This window comes from Gadus morhua, chromosome 9, assembly GCF_902167405.1.
Source record: "Gadus morhua chromosome 9, gadMor3.0, whole genome shotgun sequence".
Taxonomy (NCBI): Eukaryota; Metazoa; Chordata; class Actinopteri; order Gadiformes; family Gadidae; genus Gadus; species Gadus morhua.
In genome coordinates, this window is record NC_044056.1 from 4,774,751 (window position 1) to 4,800,046 (window position 25,296).

General features: G+C 46.7%; 1 protein-coding gene across 1 annotated transcript in view; it reads right to left on the reverse strand.

Annotated features, from left to right (window-relative positions):
• Window positions 1-11,757: 11,757 nt before the first annotated feature.
• cspg4 (chondroitin sulfate proteoglycan 4) overlaps window positions 11,758-25,296 on the reverse strand; it is a 65,748-nt gene continuing 52,209 nt past the window's right edge. The window contains exons 7-11 of the mRNA XM_030366658.1: window positions 23,205-23,406; window positions 21,984-22,115; window positions 21,028-21,188; window positions 18,373-18,556; window positions 11,758-16,719 (exon numbers count right to left, since the gene is read on the reverse strand). Coding sequence (XP_030222518.1) covers window positions 14,837-16,719; window positions 18,373-18,556; window positions 21,028-21,188; window positions 21,984-22,115; window positions 23,205-23,406 — 2,562 coding nt within the window. The 3' untranslated portion in view covers window positions 11,758-14,836. The remainder of the gene's footprint in view (window positions 16,720-18,372; window positions 18,557-21,027; window positions 21,189-21,983; window positions 22,116-23,204; window positions 23,407-25,296) is intronic.

Consider the following 25,296-nt stretch of genomic DNA (forward strand, 5'->3'; position numbering starts at 1 on the left):
TAGGGATCCAACCTGTTGGCTTGGACCCCTAACAACCATACAAACAAAGACGGAAGCAGTGAATCCAGCAGCACCACGATACTTTAGGTGTCTGGAAGGCAAGGCTTACCCCAACCTCGATGAATGTCCTCAGTGTTTATTTAAACCTGTCTGGTTTATTGGGCGCCTGTCTTATTAAAAGCTTTTCTAATTGGATTGCCCTAATTGGACGCTTCTCTTATTGGACCTCTCTGTCTGTCTGCAGGGCTCTTTAATCCGATTCCTCAGATTGAATAGCTCACTGAGGAATATTCGTATCAAAGTGAAAGCAAAGACTTTTTTATTTTCAGCTGGAATGAGTCAACAGCTGGAGTCCACCGCTGGAATGATACACGTTCTCACTGGAATTCATTTATATGAAACTCAAAACCTAATTTTCTATCCAAAGTGGCAGGTCAAAGCAATAAAGTTTTCCAGATTGATTATTATCTAGGACACCCTGCTCTCTGATGTAGGTCTGGGGTTATCTGTAAACATTATCTCAACACCTTTTCAGTTGAAAGGGAAAGTTGTTCTCGTCCACGGCATAAACATACAGCACTGGCCGTGTTCCAACATTCTTCAGGTTGTGTGGAGCCTTCTCAGTCAAGGAAGTGACATCACCGGCATGATATTTGGCCACGTTCCGTAGGGGCCCATAGGTTCACTTATTATACCGCAATACGTTCAAAGCGTTTCGAAGACTTCATTGTAATATAAAAAAAATGGTCTGTGTTTCTGTACATTTCTAGGCTTCTAAATGAGAGGAATGAAACATCTCTAAACGAATTAAGGAGGGAAAGAGAAAGAAGAGCTAGGAGGGTATAGCAAGAAGTGGATTTACAGCGGTAAAGTGAGTTTCTTGGCAAGCTTCCAGCTCCCGGTGCTGTTTCCACACTAATGCTTACAGCGCATTTCTCCGTTGAATGTGTGGGTGAGGAATTCTGGAAAGACTGTAAAAGCGAAAAAAAGAGTTGACCTGCACTCCTATAGTGTGTCCGTGTGTATGTTTTCAATCTTCTTCTTTCCATTGGCCACAGCGGCTGAAGTCGGGATAAGCCAACTGCCTCTTTTTTAACAGGTAACCAAATCAAATATTATCCAAAATGATGACTCCATCACTGTGAGGAGAAGGTTGGGTGAACGTGAATGACGACACTTCATCACCCATCCAGGAGATTTTCCATTCTTAAAAAATATGATTAATAATAATAGAATATAGTAGATATATTGCCCGTATATTATTATTTCTTTGATATTTATATTTTTGTAATTATATCAACACCAAAAGCCGTACACTACCTTAATCGAAAAGTGTTTAGGGAGTTAAACAAACTTATTGGCTGGCACCTGGTAAAAGCATTAGTGCACAAAGTACCAGCAGATGTCCATAAAAAAGCAGCACGTATACATGAGGATCAGAGGAGATGTGAGCACAAGGTCTGTGAAGGAAAGACGGTATAGGATGAGAGAGAGAGAGAGAGAGAGAGAGATAGAGAGATGCAGAGAGAGAGAGCAGAGAGAGAACTGCAGAGAGAGAGAGAGCTGCAGAGAGAGAGAGAGAGAGAGAGAGAGAGAGAGAGAGAGAGTTGCAGAGAGAGAGAGAGAGAGTTGCAGAGAGAGCGAGAGAGCTGCAGAGAGAGAGAGAGAGAGAGAGACAGAGCGAGAGAGTTGCAGAGAGAGAGAGTTGCAGAGAGAGAGAGAGAGAGAGAGCTGCAGAGAGAGAGAGAGAGAGAGAGAGAGCTGCAGAGAGAGAGAGAGGTGCAGAGAGAGAGGTGCAGAGAGAGAGAGAGAGAGAGAGAGAGAGAGAGAGAGAGAGAGAGAGAGAGAGAGAGAGAGAGAGAGAGAGAGAGAGAGAGAGAGAGAGAGAGAGTCTGGGGGAGGGGAGGAGAGGGGAAGAAAGGGGGGAGGGACTTTTACTTCAGAGAACACAAAGTAGCCAGGAGTCCCTCTTGATGTAGAATCAGTGTGGGATAGTTAAGTATGGAACCAAATGTGCTTTATATCTAAACGACAACCAGTTAGTCAAGTAGTAAACAATCCGTTTCCTCCCTTTTTTGGATAAATGTAATAACTACCAATATTGCTACCATGTGCGTTTTTCAAACACATGCTTGCCGGCCTTGTGTGGGTGTATATTTATTTTGTGTTTTGTGTGGGTATGTGTTTTGTGTGTGGGTGTGTGATTTCTGTGCTGCGTGTGTGTATTTGTTTTCTGCATTGTGTGGGTGTGTGATTTCTGTGTTGGCGTGTGTTTGTGTTTTCTGTCTTGCGTGGGTTTGTGTTTTCTGTGTTGTGTGGGTGTGTATGAGAATTATGGTTGAAACTCTTGGTACGTTGACACAGACTTGACCCCGAAGGCCCGCAGTATTGCGGCCCTCCAGGAAAACAATGGCAACAGATGGTGAAGCCAGCGTGCTCTAACACAGCGCGCTCCTTGTAATCCCTCCTCCTCCTCCCTCGGGTCACTGCTCTTCAGGTCTTGAAAACACAGCGGGCCAAAAGCCAACATTCAAACCTTATTTGGCCTAATTCCACTTGACTTGGCCGGTCTCTCTCTCTCTCTCTCTCTCTCTCTCTCTCTCTCTCTCTCTCTCTCTCTCTCTCTCTCTCTCTCTCTCTCTCTCTCTCTCTCTCTCTCTCTCTCTCTCTCTCTCTCTCTCTCTCTCTCTCTCTCTCTCTCTCTCTCTCTCTCTCTCTCTCTCTCTCTCTCTCTCTCTCTCTCTCTCATTTAGTAAGACATGAAAAAATATTACCTTCTGGACAAGCACAAAAGGAAAAAAACATTCTGGTAACAAAAGGTCAATTATTTTTTGTTTGGAAGTTTTGCTGAACAAAAGATCACAAATGATCAACGCGGAAGAGATGGTAAACTTCGCTTTCCTTTAAACATGACTAGGGGTTTACAAACTGCGTTTACTTATAGCTTACCATGAAATAAGTAATGTTAAACTAAAAGACAAAAGTCTACGGTACTGACAGCGATCGGTTAGACACGCAGCGCTGTGTTATGACCGAGACGTTACTCACCGCTCTGCCCATAAAACCCTAATAGATTCCCACGCAGATGGAAATGTACGAGCAGCCCTAGTGTTTCTGACAGATGTTCCAGAGACACTCTGGAAGACTATGGATCATAGCTGTCTCGCGACAGAGTTCCTTGACAACTAAGCACTCAGCACGAGTTTATCAGCACGGCTCGCGTTGACGTCCAAAGTGAATCGGTTTTATGGAATTAATGTACTGCTGCAGTAGCCTACCGACTTATGGTTAACAAGGAAACATGTACAAGTAGCGTAACTGAATGGAAAACAATTCTCCAGTGGCGATTCGAGATAGCTCAGGATGAAACCACTCACAACAAACTACAGTGTTGTAACAATTAGTCTGTTTTTTTCCTTATGTGAGGAATAACATAATTGCAAAAAAATTGTAATTTGGCGAGACAGTTTAAACAAAGGAATCTCCAATAGGCCTCATTGAGATTACATGTTCTAATATATTTACATCATATTTGGTATTGTCCCAATTAATAGGTCAAACCAACGGGGTTGCCTGCAACATTTTAAACCGTAACGTAATATTCAAAGATCAATTATCTTTTTTCCAAGAAAAGAATTGGTTGTTTTTCCAAAAAGGAAAGAGGGTTTGAAATCCAAACATCTACAAAGAGTCTACAAAACAGTGACTGTTAAACTGGGGACTGGCGAACAGACACTAGATGACACGCATTGTAGGAAATACCCTACTTTAGCATCCTGCCTAAGTTTGTAATGACATAAATACCTTGCGGTTGACGTCACACACCAGATGATACACATGAGGTTGACGGGAAAAGGTCTTCGCTGTGTTGAATGATTATCAAGAGTTTGTAGACAGCAGAAATTTGAAGATTATGCTTAAATGGCCGTTTATCATGCTTAGACACTTTGATAACACCAGTGAGTGTGTCCAAGTCTTACATTTCAGCACTTCCTCTTAAATGAGACAGGGGATGATCCCGTTCAGACTAGGATTCATTCTTTCTCCCAAGAATTCTTCCAAGTTTATGAATTATGTTGCAGAAAAAGAAAGGGGATATTAATGTTTACAGTTATTAGATTTGTATGATGAAACACGCATGCCAAATGCCAACAGAGAAAAAAACTCACCTAAAAACCTTTCTGAAGATAGCCTTGGTAAGTCTACGGCAAATATGGTTCATTATATCAGTTCAGCTATTCCACAAATCATAGCAGTCAATGCTTTTTAGAGAATTTAGTTATGTTAATAACAAAAAAGAGAGACAACCTAATACAGAGATTAACAGCAGATCATAACGGAATGAAGCACAAACCATGAACCCTGGAACGGTAACAACATCCATCCAGATAGGATGAATCTATCACCACTAGTAATCATACAACTGGGAAGAGACTCCCACTTGTAATGTCAGAAGTGGCGGTCGATTTTGATAATGAATCCTAATGATAAATCAATCTCACACATTGTGGTATAATACGGGCCCTCTATCAACATAAGGGTTCTGCCTGAACCTTCACCACTAGATTGTTCACTTCAGGCACTTTCATTCGAAATGTAATTTCCTCTCCAGGGAGAATATTGATTTAGGTAAAGAAAAATCAATAGATCAACTGAATCATGGGTTGATGCGTTATATTCTTTTGTCTTTTCTAACATTGAACAAAACTAGGAAAAGTGACAAAATACTGTGTATTTGTACTTTATTAATCCCAGACTGGAAGCACAAAAGTAATGAGTGCAGTAAGTGACTTAGCAGTTAAAGGCTTAAAGAACATGAGAAACTGTTTAAGATGCTAAGCAATGCTCAGTCGTCCAATGACTCCAAACAAGCTGTCTGGATGCTGGGAATAAACATTTTACTGGCCGAAGGAAGTTCGAATAAAAGTGTTGAAACAGCAAAACTAACTCTAAATGTGAGCACTTTAACACAAATTTGAATGCTTGTAAAGTGTAATTTGACTGAGTGGGCTCAACATAAAATCCTAAAAAGACAAAAGCCCTAAATTTACCCAAAAATGATCTAGGGTCATTAACTGCCCTCCTTTTTATCTTTGACTTCTATAAACACCATTATGATCCAACGCATGGCTCAGAAGATAACTCACTGGAATCTAGGCAAATAAACACAAGCTGCACACTCGATTCTCTCAACAGGTTACAAACGGCCCTAGCTTTTGTAGCTCATGATTTACAGCGGATTGACTTGTAACCGTAAGGTTAATAGTCAATAGAATATCAACAACTGAGCTTTAGTTAAGAGACAACGAAAAGTGTTTTCCCTTTATCGCCATCTTCTGCTGCTGTTGTTAATGACTGGAGGTCGGACAACGAAAGTGGGAAACATGTCATCTCCACCTGCGTGCGTTCGAGCTACAAGTCTACAAATGGACTCTCAAAAGCTAATAACCACATTAATGTTTAATTGTATGAGTTTAACCATCTACCGTTTTGGCATGCTGATTGGTCTGGAAGTACTTTGAAAACTGTTAAAATCATAAATGTTTCAAAATTGTTATTTAAATTCATACAATCTTATAAAATGTTGAGTTTAACTCACAGTATAGTTGTTGGAGGCCATGTTGAAATTATGTCAAACAACATTGATACTTGGGATGGGGTTTGAGAAATCATGACCAAGTTGCTGACCAGAAACCTGTTTTATTTGATTGGTCCTAAAAGGAAGTCGGAATTTCCTACCTCAGAGTTATGACTGAAGGGAGCATTAGAACTAACTGAAAACTTGTGTACTACTACTGGGATGTAGACGAGTACTTGGAAGGGTTGCTCAGGTGTTCCCCGTTCCCCTAACGAGATGACTGGCCGAACACGGACCAGACAGAGGCCTATCAATCCACGTTGTCTTGCCACACTCCATGCTACAACAAGCCTTTACTGAATCATACCACAAAGGTCAGAGAATAAGACCAACATTCACTGACCATAAATTAAGCATAGGTTAATCTAGCATTAATACCAACGACTACTAATAGGCCTACTACACACACACACACACTCAACGCATACACACTCCCCCTCTCTCTCGCTCTCCCTTTCCCTCTCATCAACTTTGCAAGAGAGGGCTTCAAAACATGGATGGGACCTCGGGTTTTGAATCACTAACTGTTCAGCACAAAATATTCTTTGCACAAATGTGCTCTTTCAAAAGGCTACTGTCTTAGTCCTTAACAATAGGCCTTACTCCTTTCATGTCAGCCAAGGTGCCTCAAATGCGGCTTGTAAAGACGGCTAAGTCCTTGAAAGCTGCTTGTTAAATGTTCCTTTGGTGTTGTCCTCGCTACCTTCCGTATCCTCAGATCCCAGACAGCATTCCAGAGACACTCCACAATCCCTGTAAACAAGACCGCAGCCAAAGGAAAAACCAAAACAACAGCAAAACCTTGAATCATAAGGATTTCATCATCCCCCCCCCCCCCCTTACTTGTGGATCTTTCCAGTCTGTCTCTCTCTCTTGTTGACTCACACACATGCAAAGATGTTTCCGATAACAATTCTCATGTACTGTTATTCAGATTGCATCTGTGTGAATATCAGTTTATGATTTAGTGTTGATCCAACAATAAACAATATATTGTCGAAGGCTGTTTGCAACAGAATGTCTTTGGAATATTTACACCTTTAATTTATTTGGCTGACGATTTTGTCTTTCCCTTATTCCTTATTCCTTAAACCGGGTTTAACTTGAGGAATTCCAGAGCATTCAAACCGCTAATGTTGCATGGTTAGGCGTTGGTGCTGGAGCTTAACCCTCAACGGATTCCCTCAATGTGCATTCTTGTGAAGGGGAACAATGTATTATTTCTGTCTGGTTTAACAGACACTGGAATGACTGCAATAACCATTACTGTCTTGGCCTTTCTGGTAGATTCTCTCTCTCCCTCCTTTTCTCCTTCTCTTCATTTCTGTTTTCCTCATATCAATTAAATATTTATGATTTTCCCATTCCTTTTCACGCACGCACACACACGCAGGCACGTGCGCGCACGCACACACACACACACACGCACACGCACACACACACACACACACACACACACACACACACGCACACACGCACACACACACACATGCATTTGTGAAACTAAAGGGGCTTCTAAAATCATCTTTCTAAAAGCAGATTTTAATCATGAAATAAATTCCTACATTGTGAGTAGGAACGATTCAGTTCCAGAAAATCTATAAACATTACTTTATTAAGACACCCAAAGTACAGATACATACTTGACTTACAGTAGAACAGTAGCTGTCAGTGATAAGGAACGGTATACAGTTAAGAGTTATACGACCAAACCTGGAAGCGCATTGTGCGGATAGGCCGTATCATAGCAAATATTTGACCATGGAGAACTCAAACTCATTTGAAGTAGTGTGGAACCAAAGATGCCAAATACCAACCCCGCCCCTACTTTCAACGTGGTTTAGTGCTTTAGAGCCCCCCTCCTCCTAAAACGTGGTTGGTACACTCCGAAATTGGTCTCTGGAGATTCTTCGCACCATTGCTTTTCTTGGTTAATTAGAAACATTCTTAGTAGGTTTTGTGTGTGTGCATAAAGCTGGTTGTACAAGCTCAAAATAGCCTTTTAATTTGTGTCGATAGCAGTAGGCCTTTAACTAGTATTAAAAGTTAAGTAGGTTTCATGCATAAATACAAGACTGAATATCTATAACTATAGTATCGAATATAATAATAATCTTTGCAAATAAAAATACTTAAACTGAGTTATTTCATGCACATTTTAGTTACTTTACATACGATGCTACACAATAAAATTGAACATCATGTTGCTAAAGTACGCATCAATGTACCATCTCCACTACGAAAACCAGTGAACGATTTCATATCTACTTATAATTTCTCTGGATATTTGCAGAACACAACATGCATATCGTAGGCCTACCACAGGTAGCTAAGCTAGGATAAGAGGAGAAGAAGCAAACCTAGTTACAAACAGTGCACACCGCCCGTTCCTTCCAGTCCGTCCTGTGTGACGGCGTCTGACCTAGAGGCCAGTGGCGGTCCGCAGCCTTGAGTGACTTTCCAGACTTCCCTGGGTTCGCTCCCAAAATAACCAGGTTTCCTCCTGCATACCAGGCCTGGTATCAAATTGGTAATAAAAAAAACGTAAACTTAATACCTGTGGACGTGCACAGGAGACTTCAAACAGATTGTTATTTGGATAATCCCACTGGGGTATTTTGAGATAAAAGGGTCCGCCAAATGATACAATCACAATTTCTTTCCCCATGTTGAATAAATCTGCCTCACACTTTATTTATACATAGTTGCTGGGTTTTCATATAATGTGTAACCAGTTTTTCCCCCTAAAACCTTCACACCAAGAAATATCCCTCCATGCATAAAAAATAATAATATACATTTCTTTACAGAAGCAGAGGCTGTTAAAGGGCTTGCAGGAAGAGGGGAACGGTGTTAACTCGTTGTCATTTCCTGGCCATTCCTAGACGGCTGGCTTGGCTCCATCACAGCTTCAGCGGGGCCAGGGTGGGCTGAGTGCTGGGGGGGGGGGGGGGGGGGGGGGGGGGGGGGGGGGGGAGAGGGGGGGAGGGGTCGATGGGTGGGCCCAGGGTATGGGAAGTAGGTCCGTGGTCTAGGAAGGGATAAAGTGGGTGTACTAAAGGCTGTAGGCTAAAATACGTCCATGTATTCATCTGTTTGAAGCGAGACCTTCCATTGCCACCAATAAACTCTGCGGTGCCAAAGGACGTCTTGGCAACAACGTCAGCAGCTTTCTTACCGGGCAACACATAACAGCATCTCGTATCTCGTTGGACTCTGTTTGGAAGGAGCAGGTCTGCAGTACAGCGGTTGTCCATGTCCAGCATCCAAAGTATGGAGAAGGCTCTCATCCCGAAGTCCCGGCGGAGGGAGAGACTTACCTAGAGGGGGAAGAGGAGCACAGGAACACGAGGAGGGGTCGACGGAGGATAGGTTGACAGAGACGGGGCAGGAAGGGAGAACGAGGCCGATGTCGGCCGGTGGGTGGGGGGGACAAGGGAGGCTGCCTGGGGCTGTGTTTTTCTTGGCGAGCCCTGCAGTCTGTCCCAGCCCATCACACACACACACGCGCACGCACACGCACACACACACACACACACACACACACACACACACACACACACACACAGACACAGACACAGACACACACACGCACACGCACACGCACACACACACATGCACACACACACACACATACACACACACACACACACACACACACATACAAGGACACACACACACACACGGACACACACACAGACACATGTACACAAGCCCACACACGCAAGGACGGACACACGCGCGCACACACACGGGAAAACATTGTATTTCCATGACATCGTGCCCCAGAGGGGGTGAGGTCGGGTATGCAATGTTTTCTTTCCTTGTCCTCTTCCCCGTCACGGTATTTGGTTTGCACCGAAGTTATTCAGTGTTTAGGGTTTTCAGGACACACACATAACCCAGGGAAATGACAAAACGGTCATGTAGGCCTATGTTACGGTGGCAGGTTAACGTACTGCAGGTTAATGAGATGCACAGGAAAACGCAAACGTAACGGTATAATATGTAACATTGACATAGAGCCTTTGAAATGGGTACTGCCGTCCATCGTCACAATATGAGAGAGTAGTTTCCGCCCCCCCCCCCCCCCCCCCCCCCCCCTTCTCCCCAGACTCAAGCACCAGGATGCTAGGTTGAGGTCACTGAACGAGAATAAGAGTTTAGGATTTAAGAATGTCGATCCAAATTGATCCAGAATGCAATTTATTGCCCCGGATGTATGCTAGGAATTTGTCTGCGTATTGTAAACAAATGGAATGAGCTCAATTTGAAAAGACATTTATCGTTTGACAGCCAGCCAGTACAAGCCTTCCTTGTTTAACGCTCAGACTTTAATGTTGAGTCTCTAAAATAGGAGCTCTTGCTAACTGGTGGATTTTATGAATCAAGAACAGTAATTGGATAATAAAAAGTAACCGACGCTGGATGGAATGTTGCCGGAAGGCGTTCAGTATGCAGTGGGGGTGCTGACAAGCACATTTTTCTGACCATGTTCTTGGTTAGTCTTACATAGTGTGGTACCAGTTAAAAATGGCAGAATGTCATGTCTTTGTTGCCTTGTATCCTATCGCTCTCTCTTCCGTTTCCCATGTTTAAAGGTTAAAATAAGCTCGAAGGGGGAGGGGGGGGGGGACAAGACGGCATTGATGGATAGAAGTTAGGATCCTCTCTCTGGGATGACATGCTCTACAATGCAACAGGACAGCAATTAATGATAGAATTGTTCTTTATCATGGCCCATACTGACACATACACATGCTTATCTCTCTTATCCAGTGCATGTGTGTTTGTGTTAAGTGTGTGTGTGTGTTTCTATACGTGTGAGTGTGTTGGCACGCATGCGTGTGTGCGTGCACGCATGTGTTTGTGTGTGTGTCTGTACACGTGTGTTAACGACAGGACAAGTGCGTGTATCAGTGGGACAGAACGGTTTTGTACTCCACAGTGCTGTAGGGTTGACCTTGGGTCATCAGACCTGAACACATGCTCTGGGGAACAGCTGCATGCCAACAGCATGGCACTGTGAACACGCATCCCTCAACCTGACATACAATCCTTTGCTTTATCCACAGAGACATTTGGTTTGCGTACATGTATTGAGTGGTTTGTGACAGCAATCTTCAAAGTCAGGGTGTTGTAGTCTTTGCAGTGGTGATACATACACATACATCGCAATACATTTCACAATTCCCCTTCCTATATTGAACTGACTGAATTCAGTTTTTGTTGTATAGTGCTTTGCAGACAGATTTTAGACTGCAGTGTACAATCCAAAAATATACAGTATGTACTGTACGTATAGACCTAGGTTGACCATTAAACCAAACCACAATGTTTAGTTGAACAGGAGAAATGTTCCACAAACCACGCCAGAAATACAATACAACCCTTGTCAGAGTGCGGTATGGAAAACATTTCGTTCTGTGAGGCATGGACGAATGTCGAGTGCACTGCTGACTAATGAAAACGATTTGAGAGACTTTCACTCAGTGAAATGGACTGAGGGCTTTTTCTATCACATGCCTACGATAGATGCCCTGCACTTTGAGAGACAATCGAGTTTAATGATATATGTCGAGAGGGTTAAGAATAAAGTGAACCAATGTTTCTTCTATAACCGGGTTCAAGCACATAGTTCCAAGCTCCCAATGATATTAGAGGTTAACACCCTAACTGCTGTTGGTAAAAAGCTAGTGCTGTATTTTTGTGTTGTAAGTCTGACAGGGTATAAGCTTACTTTCAAATGCAGTCCAAATCAGTAGTGGTGTGTAGCAGATAGTGTACTGACATAGAGCGCCTTTATTTAACATGGCCGCGAACATTTCAACAGGATATGTGATGCATATCCTGCTGATAATTGGTTTGCATGCGCGAGAAATTCTCACCAATAAACAAGAAACCAAAAACATAAACAAGGGAGAAAAACAACTTTTGTTTACTGTTCAGTTTTCATTCAGAAACACAGTTCAATAACAGCTACCGTGCATACGACACACGTCCCATAAAAAGGCATAGGCCAGATGTAATTGCACTGACTAAGATAAACCCCCTTTCTCTAAATATAGAGCCTAACCTGTGAGAACTTAAGAAAAACGGTTTCACACACCACACACCGCTTGAGATAGTGATACATCCCATAATGGAGTATTCTTTATTTTAATGGTATAAGGCAGACAAGGGTGAATGTACAGCTGTTATAACGTTAGGCAGCCTAAACTCCTCTGGCCTAAACTCACAGTAAAGGCCGATTATGAAATAGACCACGAGGACAAAATGTACGAGAGCATCAGCAGTCAACTTGGTAAGAAAATTTCATACAGGGAAAGAAACCAAAAAATAAGCGTTATGTCAGAGAGAAAAGGGCACTCATTGGAAATAGTGACCGTCCGAGAGGGCCTTGTTAAAGTGCTGACGAACGGCTGCACTTTTACTCGCAGACTAGCACCACCTGGTGGCAAAGGGGGATGAAGCGTCAAGATGCTATCCAGACAATGGTCCACCGTGCAGCAATACAATTAATGTCGTTGTGTCCTCGTTTTATTGTCTTAAAAGGGAAAGCAAATGCTCATAAAAATGTTTGCAGCCACACATGTTTTAATTATCCTGCAGGCTCGGTAAAGGGGTTAATGTAATAACAAAAAACAGCTCAGCTTTTGTTGCATGAAAGTTTTATTTCTATTAGTGCATGGACAACTCTATGAAGTAGCTTTGTTAGACATTATTCCGGTTTCAAAAAGAGAAATTGTCTTCTGTTGTATGACTCTTATATCACTTATGTTTTGGAAAAAAATGAATTCTGACAATTGTAATGAAAAAAATTAAAATAAATAATGAATGATGATAACGGTTGGGGGAATGATAGAGATCAATATGAAAACAGAAGCTTCAAGCTAACACCAGGGAAGTGATACAGTGGCAGATAGAGGCACAGCAATGGAATGAGAGAATGGCTAAGGCACATTTGGCAAGCACAAATGTACGCACATAAAAACACACACACCCACACACACACACACACACACACACACACACACACACACACACACACACACACACACACACACACACACACACACACACACACACACACACACACACACACACACACACACACGCCTTTGAAGTCTAATGATAAGTAGAAAGATAACAATGACTAATATATACCACTAAGCACAAAAACATTGTCCAAAAATAGAATATTTTTCACACAAACCCCCCTCCCCCCCCCAACGAAACAATAGCAAGATACGTTGGTTCTAGTAGATCCAGCAAGAAAAGCGAATGGCCCTCAGGCCAACAGGTAGGGAGACGGGCCTTATACACCTGGCCACCATCTTGGTTCCGTCTTGGTTCTAAATGCTAGCTGGATGGGGGAACTGAATGGGGAGTTCTGTATGTATGGGTTTAGAACCAAGATGGCTGCTAGGTGAACAAGGCCCATGATGGGAAAGCCAGTGGGAAAATGTATCACACAATCCACCTTATGATGTCAGTTAAATCAAAATCCCCTCGAAAACCACTACACAGATAGAAGACAGATAAACAAAGCATAACAGAAAGGGTGTACTTAAGCATATAACTAGGAAAGTATAAAGGTACCATCTTCAACCATGTAAATGATAAAGGAAATATACAACAAATACTCTATGGTATCTCTCTGAATACATGTTAACTCTTGTTAATCGCTGTGGCGTGTCTTTGTGAATGAGGGTTAGGAAAAGACAGTATTGATGTACCCTGATTTTTCTGTTTTATTTTTTTTTGTTTAACAATGAACGGCAGCGTTCTTTAACCACTCTGTTCTAGATTTCGCTAGTTTTTGGATTATGATTCTTGGTTCTATCACTTTGCTGTTCGTTGATAAGAATTTGAAAGTGAATGAATGCACATCCTGATCATTTGACTATCTTTTCAGATCGTCTAATAACAACAATAACAACAATAAAAACTAAAAATAGCTTGAAAGCCACGTAATCAATAAAGCATTAATCGTAGGTTTAAGACTGGTTTTTGTTTCTTCCATCACAGCTAATATATACGGAATGCATGACGTCAGAGAGAAATTACCCAAAATGCCTTGCGGATGGGGTGGAATCCTACTGACTCCAGTGAAGTGTGTTTCACAAACAGTTCCTAGTCAGTTAGACAGCAGTCAGTCTTAGATTTTTTTTTTTATGAAATCTTAATAGCAGGCTTGGAAAATGGAAACCCAGCTTGTTCCACATGACCTCATCTCCGCTCGTCAGCCAATAAAAACGTGTAAAAGGCAGAGGCCACAAAATGGATTCCTCCTATTGGTTTAGGAGTGAGGTACCATGCAGCTCTGTGGTGAAGGATGTGCCAGCCTGGTGAATATATAGACACGTCCTTGGGGAAACAAACAGAACTTAGAAAGTGTGGAAGATGATGGAATTCAGTCAAGTCTAAATTCAATATAATCTGCACTGCCGCACGGTTTTATTGTGTGGGCTTCTAGGTTTATGGAAGCTGTAATTTTCCCTGAATAAGACACTCAATTCTTACCAAACTTGGCCCGCATATCCCAGGTATTGTACGTTATTGTACTATGAAAATGTATCGAATTTCTAGGAAAAGGAAATTCGTAATGACTGCATATAACTACAAATAAAAATACATTTAAAGTGGCCATCTTTAGGACCTGATGTTCAGGGCGTTTTGGTTAGTTAGTGTTAATGAAGGCTCATCTCTCATCACCATGAGACAGTTCTCTGAACCGAATCAGAAGTTCTACCGCCAATCAAACAGAACTCCTAAAATGGCCACTCTAAACGCTGCTTTCGTAGTCACATGAAAGACCTTGACCGGGCACACAAAAAAATATAGTTAGTTTTTTTTGCAAACACACACAGAGCGTGTCCATGTCCTCGCTCGTGCCCCGTTCAGAAAAAAACAGAATGAAAAAACTAAAAATAAATAGACATAGCTAAAGCCTCCGAGAGAATGAGAAAAATAACGCCTCGTCGTTTGCCGATGGATATTCAGTGTTTCGTTGCCTGAGTGTTGTTCCACAGATGAAGCGCAAAGTGAGTAACCAAAAGTTAAGAGTTGAATTCTAGTCAGTTCTATTGCTGCGGCAAGAGAGGTCTTACGACGCTAAACACGATGAGTAACTCTGGAGGCAGTGTTGTACGGACCTGAGGGTGGACCTCTGTCTCCGGCCCTGGGGAGACAGTCTTAGACCCAGTACTGGTTCTTTTTCAGCGCAGGGTCCGTGGTCCGACAGTGCTGCAGCAGCTCGGGGTCGGCCTCCTTCCCGTCCATGTTGGACATGGGGATGTTCCCGGCCGCGTCCGTCTTGCGGAAGGTCTCGGAGCTCGCCACCTCGCCGTTCTTGGGCTTGGCGGCCACCATCTGCACGTTGTGCTTGCCCGTCTTGTTCTTGCGTATCAGGTAGTAGGCCAGGGCGGCCGCCAGGAGCAGGAGCAGCAGGATGATGATGATGGGGATGAGGATGGACCACAGGTTGTTGCGCCGCGACACCACCGGCTTTTGGTCGGTGGCCTTCCCCGGGCTCGGGGCGGTGGTGGTGCCCGGGTCGCCGCGGGTCAGGTCGTCGTCGACCCTCCGGTGGGGGTCGTCGGTGGCGGCGGGACGGGGGCCGGCTCCGCCCGGGGGGTCAGCGCCGACCTCGGGCGCCCGCAGCAGGGCGACGGGGTAGACGGCGGAGGCGTTGTAGGGCTCCGTCAGGAAGGAGAGCGTGCACTCGGCCGGCGGCACGCCGTGGGCCTTGAGCAGGAAGCGCGCCTCGTCCCGGTGGACGCCGTCGCCCCGGGCCCCCTCCGCCGGCGCGCCGTCGGAGATCTCCATGGCGACGCGGCCCTGGTCCAGGTCCCGCTGGGTGAAGGTGTCCAGGGGCTGGCCCGCCCCGGGACCCCCGGCGCGCACGAAGCGCGCCCGCCGCGGCTGCTGCACCACGCTGAAGACGGGCGCCGCCCCCGTCTTGTTCTCCAGGGCGCTGGCGTCCAGCAGCGCCCGGTCCAGGCGGACCAGCGCGCCGCGCGGCAGCACGGGGTCCCGGGCGACGGCGGCCAGCGGCTCCACCGTGATGCGGAGGACGGTCGAGGCGCTGACGGCCCCGCCGGGCCCCACCGACGCCACCAGGGCCACGCTGTCGCGCGGCGACGTGGACTTGACGAAGCGCACGCTGACGCGGCCCTCGCGGACCTGCGTCTGCGTGAAGGCCGAGGTGGGCAGGCGGTCCACCATGACGGCGGCGTACCGGGGCGCCTCGGTGATGTTGTACACCACCTCCTCGTCCGGGGGGCCCCCCGCGTCCGCCCGCAGGATGTCCTCCGTCAGCGGGGTCTCGTCGTCCCCCTGCCTCACCCGGACCTCGGGCGCCGCGGCCAGCACCAGGGCGCGCGCCCGCACCACCACGCGCAGCGCGTGCGGCTCGGTGCGGTGGCTGCCGTCCGTCAGAACGAACCGCACGGCGCCGGCGGCCAGGCTGCCGTCGCTCACAAAGCCCACCCGCCCCCGGTTGACCGCCTCCTGGCTGAACTCGACGAGGGGCTTCAGGGAGAGCGCGTGCACCAGCCGGCCGTTCCCGGGCTCCTCCGTCACCTCGTAGCGCACCTGGTCGGGGGCGCTGTCCTCGTCCCGGGCGTTGAGGTGCTTCTGGGTCAGGAGGGTGAACGCGCCCTGCAGCACCTCCAGCGTGGCGTCCTCGCTCACCAGCTCGGGCGGCCGGGTGTCCCGGCCGCCGACCGAGATGTGGAGCTCCTCCTCCAGCACCACCGACTGGGCCGAGGAGACGACCTCCTGCGGCGGCCGGTTGAGGTACGCCCGGAAGGAGAAGCCGTCGGCGGCGGGCGCGGCCGAGTCGCCGTGCACGTACTCCAGGGACCCGCGCGTCACGTCCCGCTGCATGAAAACCGGGGAGCTGCGGGCCAGGGGCGTCCCGGCCAGGATGAGGCGCCCGTGGGCGGGGAAGCGGGTGACCTCGTACACCACGTCCAGGCGGCCGCGCTCTGCCTCGGGGACGCTGGCCAGCAGGTTGGAGGCGTCCAGGACGGAGCTGTCGATCACCTGGCCTTCACCCCGGACCACCACCAGACCTGACGGGGGCCACGGGCAAGAGGGGGATATATAAAGGGGGCAAATGATTTGGAGGCAAACTCAATGCAGGTGTGAAGGCAGAATTTAAACACACACTTTGTGTTTTTTCCTCGACGTTTCTGTTCTGCAACAGAAGCAGAGGATCAGCTCGTCATACAGACCCAAGCGTCATAACAGCTGTTTTTATTAGCTCTGTGACTAAGTAGGTAGTTGGATGGAAAAACTAAATTGCTTTGTTCAACCTTTCACCCTGGATAAATAAATGCGGTCCGAAAATACACGATTAGAGACAGCCTTCTCTCGCTCCCCCAGCCCTCTCTCTGTCCCTCTGTCTCCCCCGTCCATTATCTCTCTCCCCCCCTTTCCCTAAACCTTACTTCCTGTCTCTACTCCCCTCTCTGTCTCGCGCTCTCTCCCTCCCTCTGCCTCTCTTCCTGTCTCCACTCCCCCCTCTGTCTCGCTCCCTCCCTCCTCTCCCTCCCTCTGTCTTCCCCTCTAGATCTCTAATGTTAAATGGACTGCATTTACTGGACTGAGCACTTTTATCCAAATCGCTTTACAACATTGCCCGAACATTCACCCGTTCAGACACCGACGGCGGAGTCCACCCTGCAAGGCGACAGCCAGCTGGTCGGGAGCAGTCAGGGTGAGGCGCCTCGCTCAGGGACACCTCGACACGAACTAGCACCCCTGTGGTTAGCAGCACAACCCGCTCTACCTCCTGAGCTACTGCCGCCCTATCGCTATACCTCCCCCTCTGACTCCCCCTCTGTCTCTCCCCTCTCAGTCCCATGCCTCCCCCTCTGACTCCCCCTCTCAGTCCCATGCCTCCCCCTCTGTCTCCCCCCTCTCAGTCCCATGCCTCCCCCTCTGACTCCCCCTCTCAGTCCCATGCCTCCCCCTCTGTCTCTCCCCTCTCAGTCCCATGCCTCCCCCTCTGTCTCTCCCCTCTCAGTCCCATGCCTCCCCCTCTGTCTCCCCCTCTCCCTCCCACGTCTCCGCCCTCTGTCTCCCATGTCTCCCCCTCTGTCTCCCCCTCTCCCTCCCACGTCTCCGCCCTCTGTCTCCCATGTCTCCCCCTCTGTCACCCCCTCTCCCTCCAATGTCTCCCCCTCTGTCTCCCTCTCTCCCTCCCATGTGTCCCCCTGTGTCTCCCTCCTCTCTCTCCCACGTCTCCCCCTCTCTCCCACGTCTCCCCCTCTCCCTCCCATGTCTCCCCCTCTCTCTCTCCCATGCCCCCCCTCTGTCTCCCCCTCTCCCCCCCCTCTTTCCCCCCCTCCCTCCCATACCACCCCTCTGTCTCCCCCTCTCCCTCCCATGTCTCCCCCTCTCTCTCCCATGCCCCCCCTCCGTCTCCCCCTCTCCCTCCCACGCCCCCCTCTGTCTCCCCCTCTCTCTCCCCCCTCTCCCTCCCACGTCCCCCCTCTTTCCCCCCCTCCCTCCCATACCCCCCCTCTGTCTCCCCCTCTCCCTCCCATGTCTCCCCCCTCTCCCTCCCAAACCCCCCCTGTCTCCCTCCCTCCCTCCCACGCCTCCCCCCTCTGTCTGCCCCTCTCTCTCCCATGCCCCTCCTCTGTCTCCCCGCTCTCCCTCCCATGTCTCCCCCTCTGTCTCCCCCCCTCTCCCTCCCCCCTCCCTCCCCCTCTCCCTACCGTTGTTCTTCCAGAGCTGGGAGGAGGCGTTGGGGTGCGCTGCGTAGTAGGACACGGTGACGGGCAGGACGTGAAGGAGGTCCGGGGCTGGCTGGGAGCTGAGCTGGAGCTCCACGGTGTCCCTCACCACCCAGAAGGGCTCCTCGGGGAGCTGGTGCTCGTAGAAGACCAGGCCCGCCTCCAGCTTCAGGAGGGTCAGGGGGGGGGGGGGGGGAGGAGAGCAAGGAGAGGGGTGGTGGTGGTGGTGGAGGAGGTGGTGGTGGTTAGAGGCTGGGAAATGATGCTGTTCAGATGGCTTATTGTCTTAGGACTCATAGGTCACCCCGTTGTTTGTTACGCTTTAAAAGAATAAAACATTGTTGAACAAGAACATGGAAATGTTTTTTTTTTACAATGTTTAACCTTTTGTTTGTTTGTGTGCGTGTACGGAGCAATGACTGTAATGTGATGTAATGCAATGCCTCTGTGAGGTTGTGCGACTGTGTTGCATTGCTAACTTAACACACATGTGTACACATTCAGTCCGGCTGGTGATTCTGTATTATAATTATTATTTAAAAAATGATAATGCAATTATAACTTATGCTATAATTTATATTATTATGATTATAACCTGTGAGGGGATTATTCAAGTGAACTATTCTAATCCACTTGTGTCTACGAATCCATTTCATTTGAAACATCCATAAGGAAATCTTGTCTCTCTGAGAGTCCGGGATAAACAATGTGAATGAACATTAACCACTGGACACCCTCAAGGTATGAGGCCCAGAGTTCACTGCTAGACAAAAAGAGCTTTTCCACTTCAGTTATGTGTGGCCAGTACAACGATATCCACAGTCAACAGACTTCATAGAGTCCAGGCAGTGGTTTGGCTCAGTGCAGTGAAGGGTTGGAGCAGGAATGTGTCTTAGTAGGCCTACACTGTGAGGTCATGGTGTAGACCCAACCAATGTCTCTCATGGATACTGCTAAGACAACACAACCAATAATCACAGAGAAACAGGCCACAAGCACACGGCCACAAAAAAAGCAGCTATAAAGTAAACTTCTAAATATGAACTTGAGTCTTGATAACTTTCTTTTTGTATATTTGTACTATTTTTGATTTTGGCTCTATAACCTAAAGGTCATTTGACTAATAAAAAAGAATCTTTCATCAAAAGCTGTTGAAATTGACTGCTTTTGTTTCATCCAATGAAGGGCTATTTGGCCGTTGCAACTGTTAACGTTGTGGAATATGAAACCTAAAACGCTTCGGCCAATTTATCTTAGGGTTGTCTTACGTTCACAAATCCACGTTGGCGGTAGTAATGGTGACTTTAACATGCTAATTATTGGGTTTCAGAAAAAAATACTTGTACTACAGCACTCATTGTTATGGTAAATAGTTGTGGTTGACGCGGCCTATCTTTGAGAGAAGATTTCCTTCGAGCGGCACATTGGGTGTACAATAGAGACCCCTTGTGGCCAAACACGACCAATACAGGGACGATGCATTCGGTATCAAAACAACATATGTTGTGTATCTTAAATCAAAATGTCTTCCTTTGCTGAACAAAAGGACGATGGAAACACTATCTGAAATTACATTTTTAGAGAGAGGAGAGAGGCAGTTCCCCCTTCCCCACAACCCCACAATATTTTAAGCACAACAGCTATGTTGTTTGAATTTTTTTGAACAGCTTGAATTTCCCTCGGGATTAATAAAGTATATATCCATCCATCCATCCATCCATCCATCCATCCATCCATCCATCCATCCATCCATCCATCCATCCATCTATGTCAGTGTGATTATGTGGAAGTGTTATCCAGTGTTTTCAGCACTGTGATTTTTTAATGATTGAAAATAAATATACTTTAAATATGCCTATTGTTGAAGAAAAAGACATTGAAGAAGGCCTGATTAAATACGCTATTAGAGGAGCATTTGGCTTGACGTTTTTTTAAAAAATAGAGTTGCTTCGTGCATTTGTTTTCCATTGTAATGTTTTCTAATGCTTTGGGTTGATTTGTGTTCTAAATAAACACGCTGGGATCATAGCGGAATTTCCTTTCCTCTGTTTCCCACCGTCCAAGTCCTTCGTGCTTTAATAATTGTATATAAGTGGGGTGCTGGCACTCATTGCCCACCCCCTGCATGTCTATTTATATAGTTACATATGAGGTGGGCCTTGATAATAATTGATTTGCACAACCAAAGTCAAAGGTTAAGAACCACTGCTGTAATCTATAAAGGCAGGGAGTCATGGGCTGAGCTAGACCGGAATAGGTATGCGATATTAAAATGACTCAAATAGCCTCAAAGAGAGTACATTTACTAAAGGCTGCAGAGGCAGGGTTGCATCATCCACGAAATTCATTTTACGCCTACTCCTCTGAAATACCACAGCCTGCGTGGTGAAATGGTGATCAAGGTTGAGCACGCCACATGAATGTACTTCATGTTAAGCAATTTCATGGTTCATACTTTATGCTACATAAATTAATATTGGAAACGAAATACCACTCTAATGAAGAAAAGTACGATCTGGCCTGAATTAACGCGGCACTCTCTCTTCAACTTGGTGTGAGTAGGAAAAGTTTGGATACGAAATGGCTGCCCTTGAGACGCCCACGCCAATCCCACGGTCAGTACGGTAGGCAGGGTACCTGGGTCTGGGTGAAGCCAGTGATCTCCTCGTACTGGTTCCTGTCGTTGGCCAGGATGAGCCTGCCCAGTCGCGGCGGACGCAGCAGAGAGTAGCTGATCTCATTCCCGTCCTCATTGGTCACAGCCCCCAGGTTCGTGCTGGTGATTGGCTGTCGTGTTCCTGTGAGAGAGGAACCACGCGGTCACACGCAAGAACACACACACACACACACAAACACACATGCATACACGCAGACACACACAAACACAAATAAATGTGAGTGCATCCACACACACAGACACACGCACACTCACACAGACACACACGAATATACAAGCTCACTCACGTATGAACAAACACGTGTACACATGTAGGCACGCACAGACCCACATTTGAGCGCTTAAACACCGTCCAGAAGGATCGCTTGTTGATATATGTTACGTTGTAAAAAGGGGAATTGAAATGAGGCTTATTAAAACTGGCTTATTCATTTAAACAATAACTCACACATTTCCCTCGAAAGCCTCATCCTAATGCGAGATTTATTATATCAGTCTCAGTCAGGCACTGTCTTTATATTATCTATTTTCTTTTTGAATTTGCATTTCACCTACTCTTACTATACTCCTGTAATCATTTGGGATTATGTGATTATGGCAGTTTCTATTCTTATTTCATATAATCAATCTCTCCTTAATACCCATTCCTGTGCGTTCCGCTTGGATGAATAAAGTGAGTGTCCTCTTCTCGGCTATCCCTCCTGCGAGCTGACTAGTTTTTCCACACGCGGCCAACAAACTCCTTCAAACCGTTCCAGCAGTCCAGATCAGTCCACCTTTCTTTATTTATTTCAGGGGGTCGTCCGAGGGATCGGATTAAAGGGACACTGCCGGACATCTACTGAGAGATGCCTCCCCCCCCCCCCCTCTCCAGGTGCATTGTGGGTAACAACCAGCGGGGGCCTTGGCGCCTTACCGGAGAAAACCATGAGGTCCTCCTGCGTTTCCATGGTGATGGCGAGGGGCCTGGCGGTGACGATGAAGTGGTACAGGGGCGATGTGTGTTCGCCGTCCGTCACCTTGAAGCTGAAGCCACCCGACTCCTCGCCTGCAGACCCGCACAGCGCGCACACATAGCGCACGCACACACACACACACACACACACACACACACACACACACACACACACACACACACACACACACACACACACACACACACACACACACACACACACACACACACACACACACACGTTACTATCTGTCTGCCTCAGGCCCTTTGTCTGTCCGTCTATCTTTTCCAATGTATGTGTTTCTGTCTGTCTGTCTGTCTGTCTCAGTCAGACTGACTGTCTGTTGTCTCAGGCCCTCAGTCAGTCTGTCTGTCAATCTATCCGTCTGTCTGCCTGTCAGTTTATCTGTGTCTCTCTGTCCGCAGTCTCCCAATCTGTCTGTGATTGAGTTTGTCTTTCTGTCTGCTCATCTGTATGTCGGTCCGTTTGTCTCCATCACTAAATCTGTGCAACTGTCTATTTCTCATCTCTCTGCCAATCTGTCAGTCACTCTCATATCTGTCGGTTCATCTGCCGTCCCTTTCTGTCTGCCTGTATCTATCCATTTGACTGTCCGTCTGTCTATCTATTGGTCTCTGTCTGTCTGTATCACATGTCTGTCCATCTGCCGCTTCACCCCATCTCTGTCAATATCTATCTGCTCGTGTGTCTATTTTTTCCTCTATCTATTTATCCGTCTGTCTATCTGTGTTTAGAAGGGTTAGAGAAGAGAAAACCAATTCTCTTCTCCACAGGGTTTCAACTGGCTGGACGGGCTTCGGCAGAAAATGAGAAACAGATAAAAAGTCATTATTGCGGCCAACCTTTTTATATCGTATTGTCTGGTGCCCCTTCTTAGTCGAGTCTAGACAATTCCAAGCCAAGGGAATTGTCGTTAATCACACTGACAGTCTGAACGCTCTTCACAGGTAGCGCAAGTTCAAAGTCCCCCACCCCCCCCAACCCCAATGCTTCTACAGGGCACGTAACAACCGGCCCTGAACAGACCCTGAGCAGGACCGCGAGAGCGATCCTCACCGTGGTCCAGGGAGGCTTGGGACGACGACAGGTCGATGAAGAGCCAGACATAACCTTACCGGCCCTCCCCCTCCCCCCCCCCCCGTTCCCACGGCGACCCTTACCCTGGTGGATGAAGATGACCTCGCCGTTGTTGATCTGGGCCTGGGTAAAGTTCATGACGCCGTGGTCGGGTGCCTCCTTCAGGGCCACCAGGCCGCTGGTGGGCGTGGCGTCCAGCTGGTAGACCAGCTCTTCCAGGGCGCTGTCGTTGTCCTCGGTGCTCAGCATGCTGGAGGTGATGTCCGACTCCTCCCCGCTAAGCACCTGGCCGGGGGGAGACAGGGTGCAGAGTCTGGCTGAGGACGGAGCAGCTGACGAGTGGAGACGGGGCTGAGATGCATATGGGGGTCACGGAGGCCGAGGTCGCGGACATATTAATATTTTTAAGGTGGATTTTTTTATCGAAAGATATGTTTGTCTAAGGTTTGATTGTCTTGTAAAGACCCGATACATACTAACAGGCTGCCGAATGATTGTATGCCGGTAACATCTATAGATAATTAGATGTCAGTATGTCTGGCATGATACTGGGGCTATTGCTAGACCTTCACTATCATTTTAGAAAATGATGGCGAAAAACGTTTTCTGACCATAAAAACTTTGAGTGAAAGTCATAGACACACTTGAGCTATTTCATTGCAAGGACGTGGTCATTGTTGTAAAAGTCAGACGTGATTCAGTGTTGTTTTATCTGTATCCCAATGTCCCAGGTGTTGTTCCAGAAAGTTTTGGAATTACCTCTTCAACCAAGATAGATAGATAGCTAGATCGATAAACGGACAGACTGAGAGACAGAGACAGAATTAATCAAAGTTAGAGAAAGGTAGAAGTGGAACAACTTGTGAAAAAAAAAGTACACAAAAAGCAGAAAGACAAAACACCAGACCCCCATCCGCCAACCATCCTTCTCTTCAGAGGAGCCCCCATCAAAAGGTTAATTATTCCTCCGCGATCCAAACGGTAGACGACGGTCACCTTATCGGAGAAGGAGAGCAGCGGCTTCGGCGTGAATGACTGCGCGCGCCAGGGCGGGAGAGATTTAATGGCATTCTAATGGCTGGTTGGTTGAAAGGGGCATTAATTGAAAGAAATGGGCCAGATCCACGAATAGATATATTCTTAAATAGCGGGACTCTTTGGGGAGGGGCCAGAGAGATCGGGACGGAGATTGGAACAGAGAGAGCGAGTGAGGGAGGCTGTCTGGTAGGGGTGTGTATCGATCTCAGAACCCATTTGTTCCTGGCTCTCTTTCGCTCTCTCTGGCAGGCTTACCCTCCTCTCTCTCCCTCCTCTGGTTTTGTATTTTTCTCTAAAGGGCAAGATACCTCAGGTAAAGGTTACGAGATGGAGGCTTGTTACTTGATGAATGCAAAAACATAAATAATGATGGCTCAGGAATTTCCTGCTGTGTTGCGGTCCATTTGTTGTACTGAGACGTATTACATGCGTTGCCGTTATTGGGAAATTATGCAAAGCTATTGCCCGAGCTTTGGTGTGTGTTTTGGGGGATTGTTAGATAAGTCGTTATTTGTTCCTGAAAGGGAAACCCATTTTTTGAAATGTATGTCGAGCAGTAGCCTAATTTATTTTGACAGCCCATCTCTGTTCCATCACAAGGAAAGACACTGTCATCAGTCAAAATAAGATGAAATAAATCAAAAACAAAAACACTTTCTCACCCACACAGGCACAAACAAGGAGAAACTCAACAACGCACGCACACACCAATGCACACATCTATGAAAAGTTACACCAGACATGCGAGCCCACACACACACAGCAAAAGTTTATCCCACACAAAACCAAATAAACACTAATGAAACCATGCACGCACACCCACACTGACACGCACATAGACACACACCCCCACCCACACAGACACCACAAGCTTAAGTACATATACACATACTAAACCGCACCACCAAACATTGCATCTCACCCTTTACGTCAGTGTAGAAAGAGTTATTTCTAAGTCCTCATTTTGATAACGATAAGGAGAAGCGTGATTAATAGTGTACATGATTGGCAGCAGGCTTAACAAATAGTAAAGGTGTACACAACCCTGTGTAATGACTTTAATCCCGGTAGTTCCATACGATTTTTTCTTCTCAAAATAGCTTTGACGGCAGTAACCATAGAGATATGGGAGAGGTT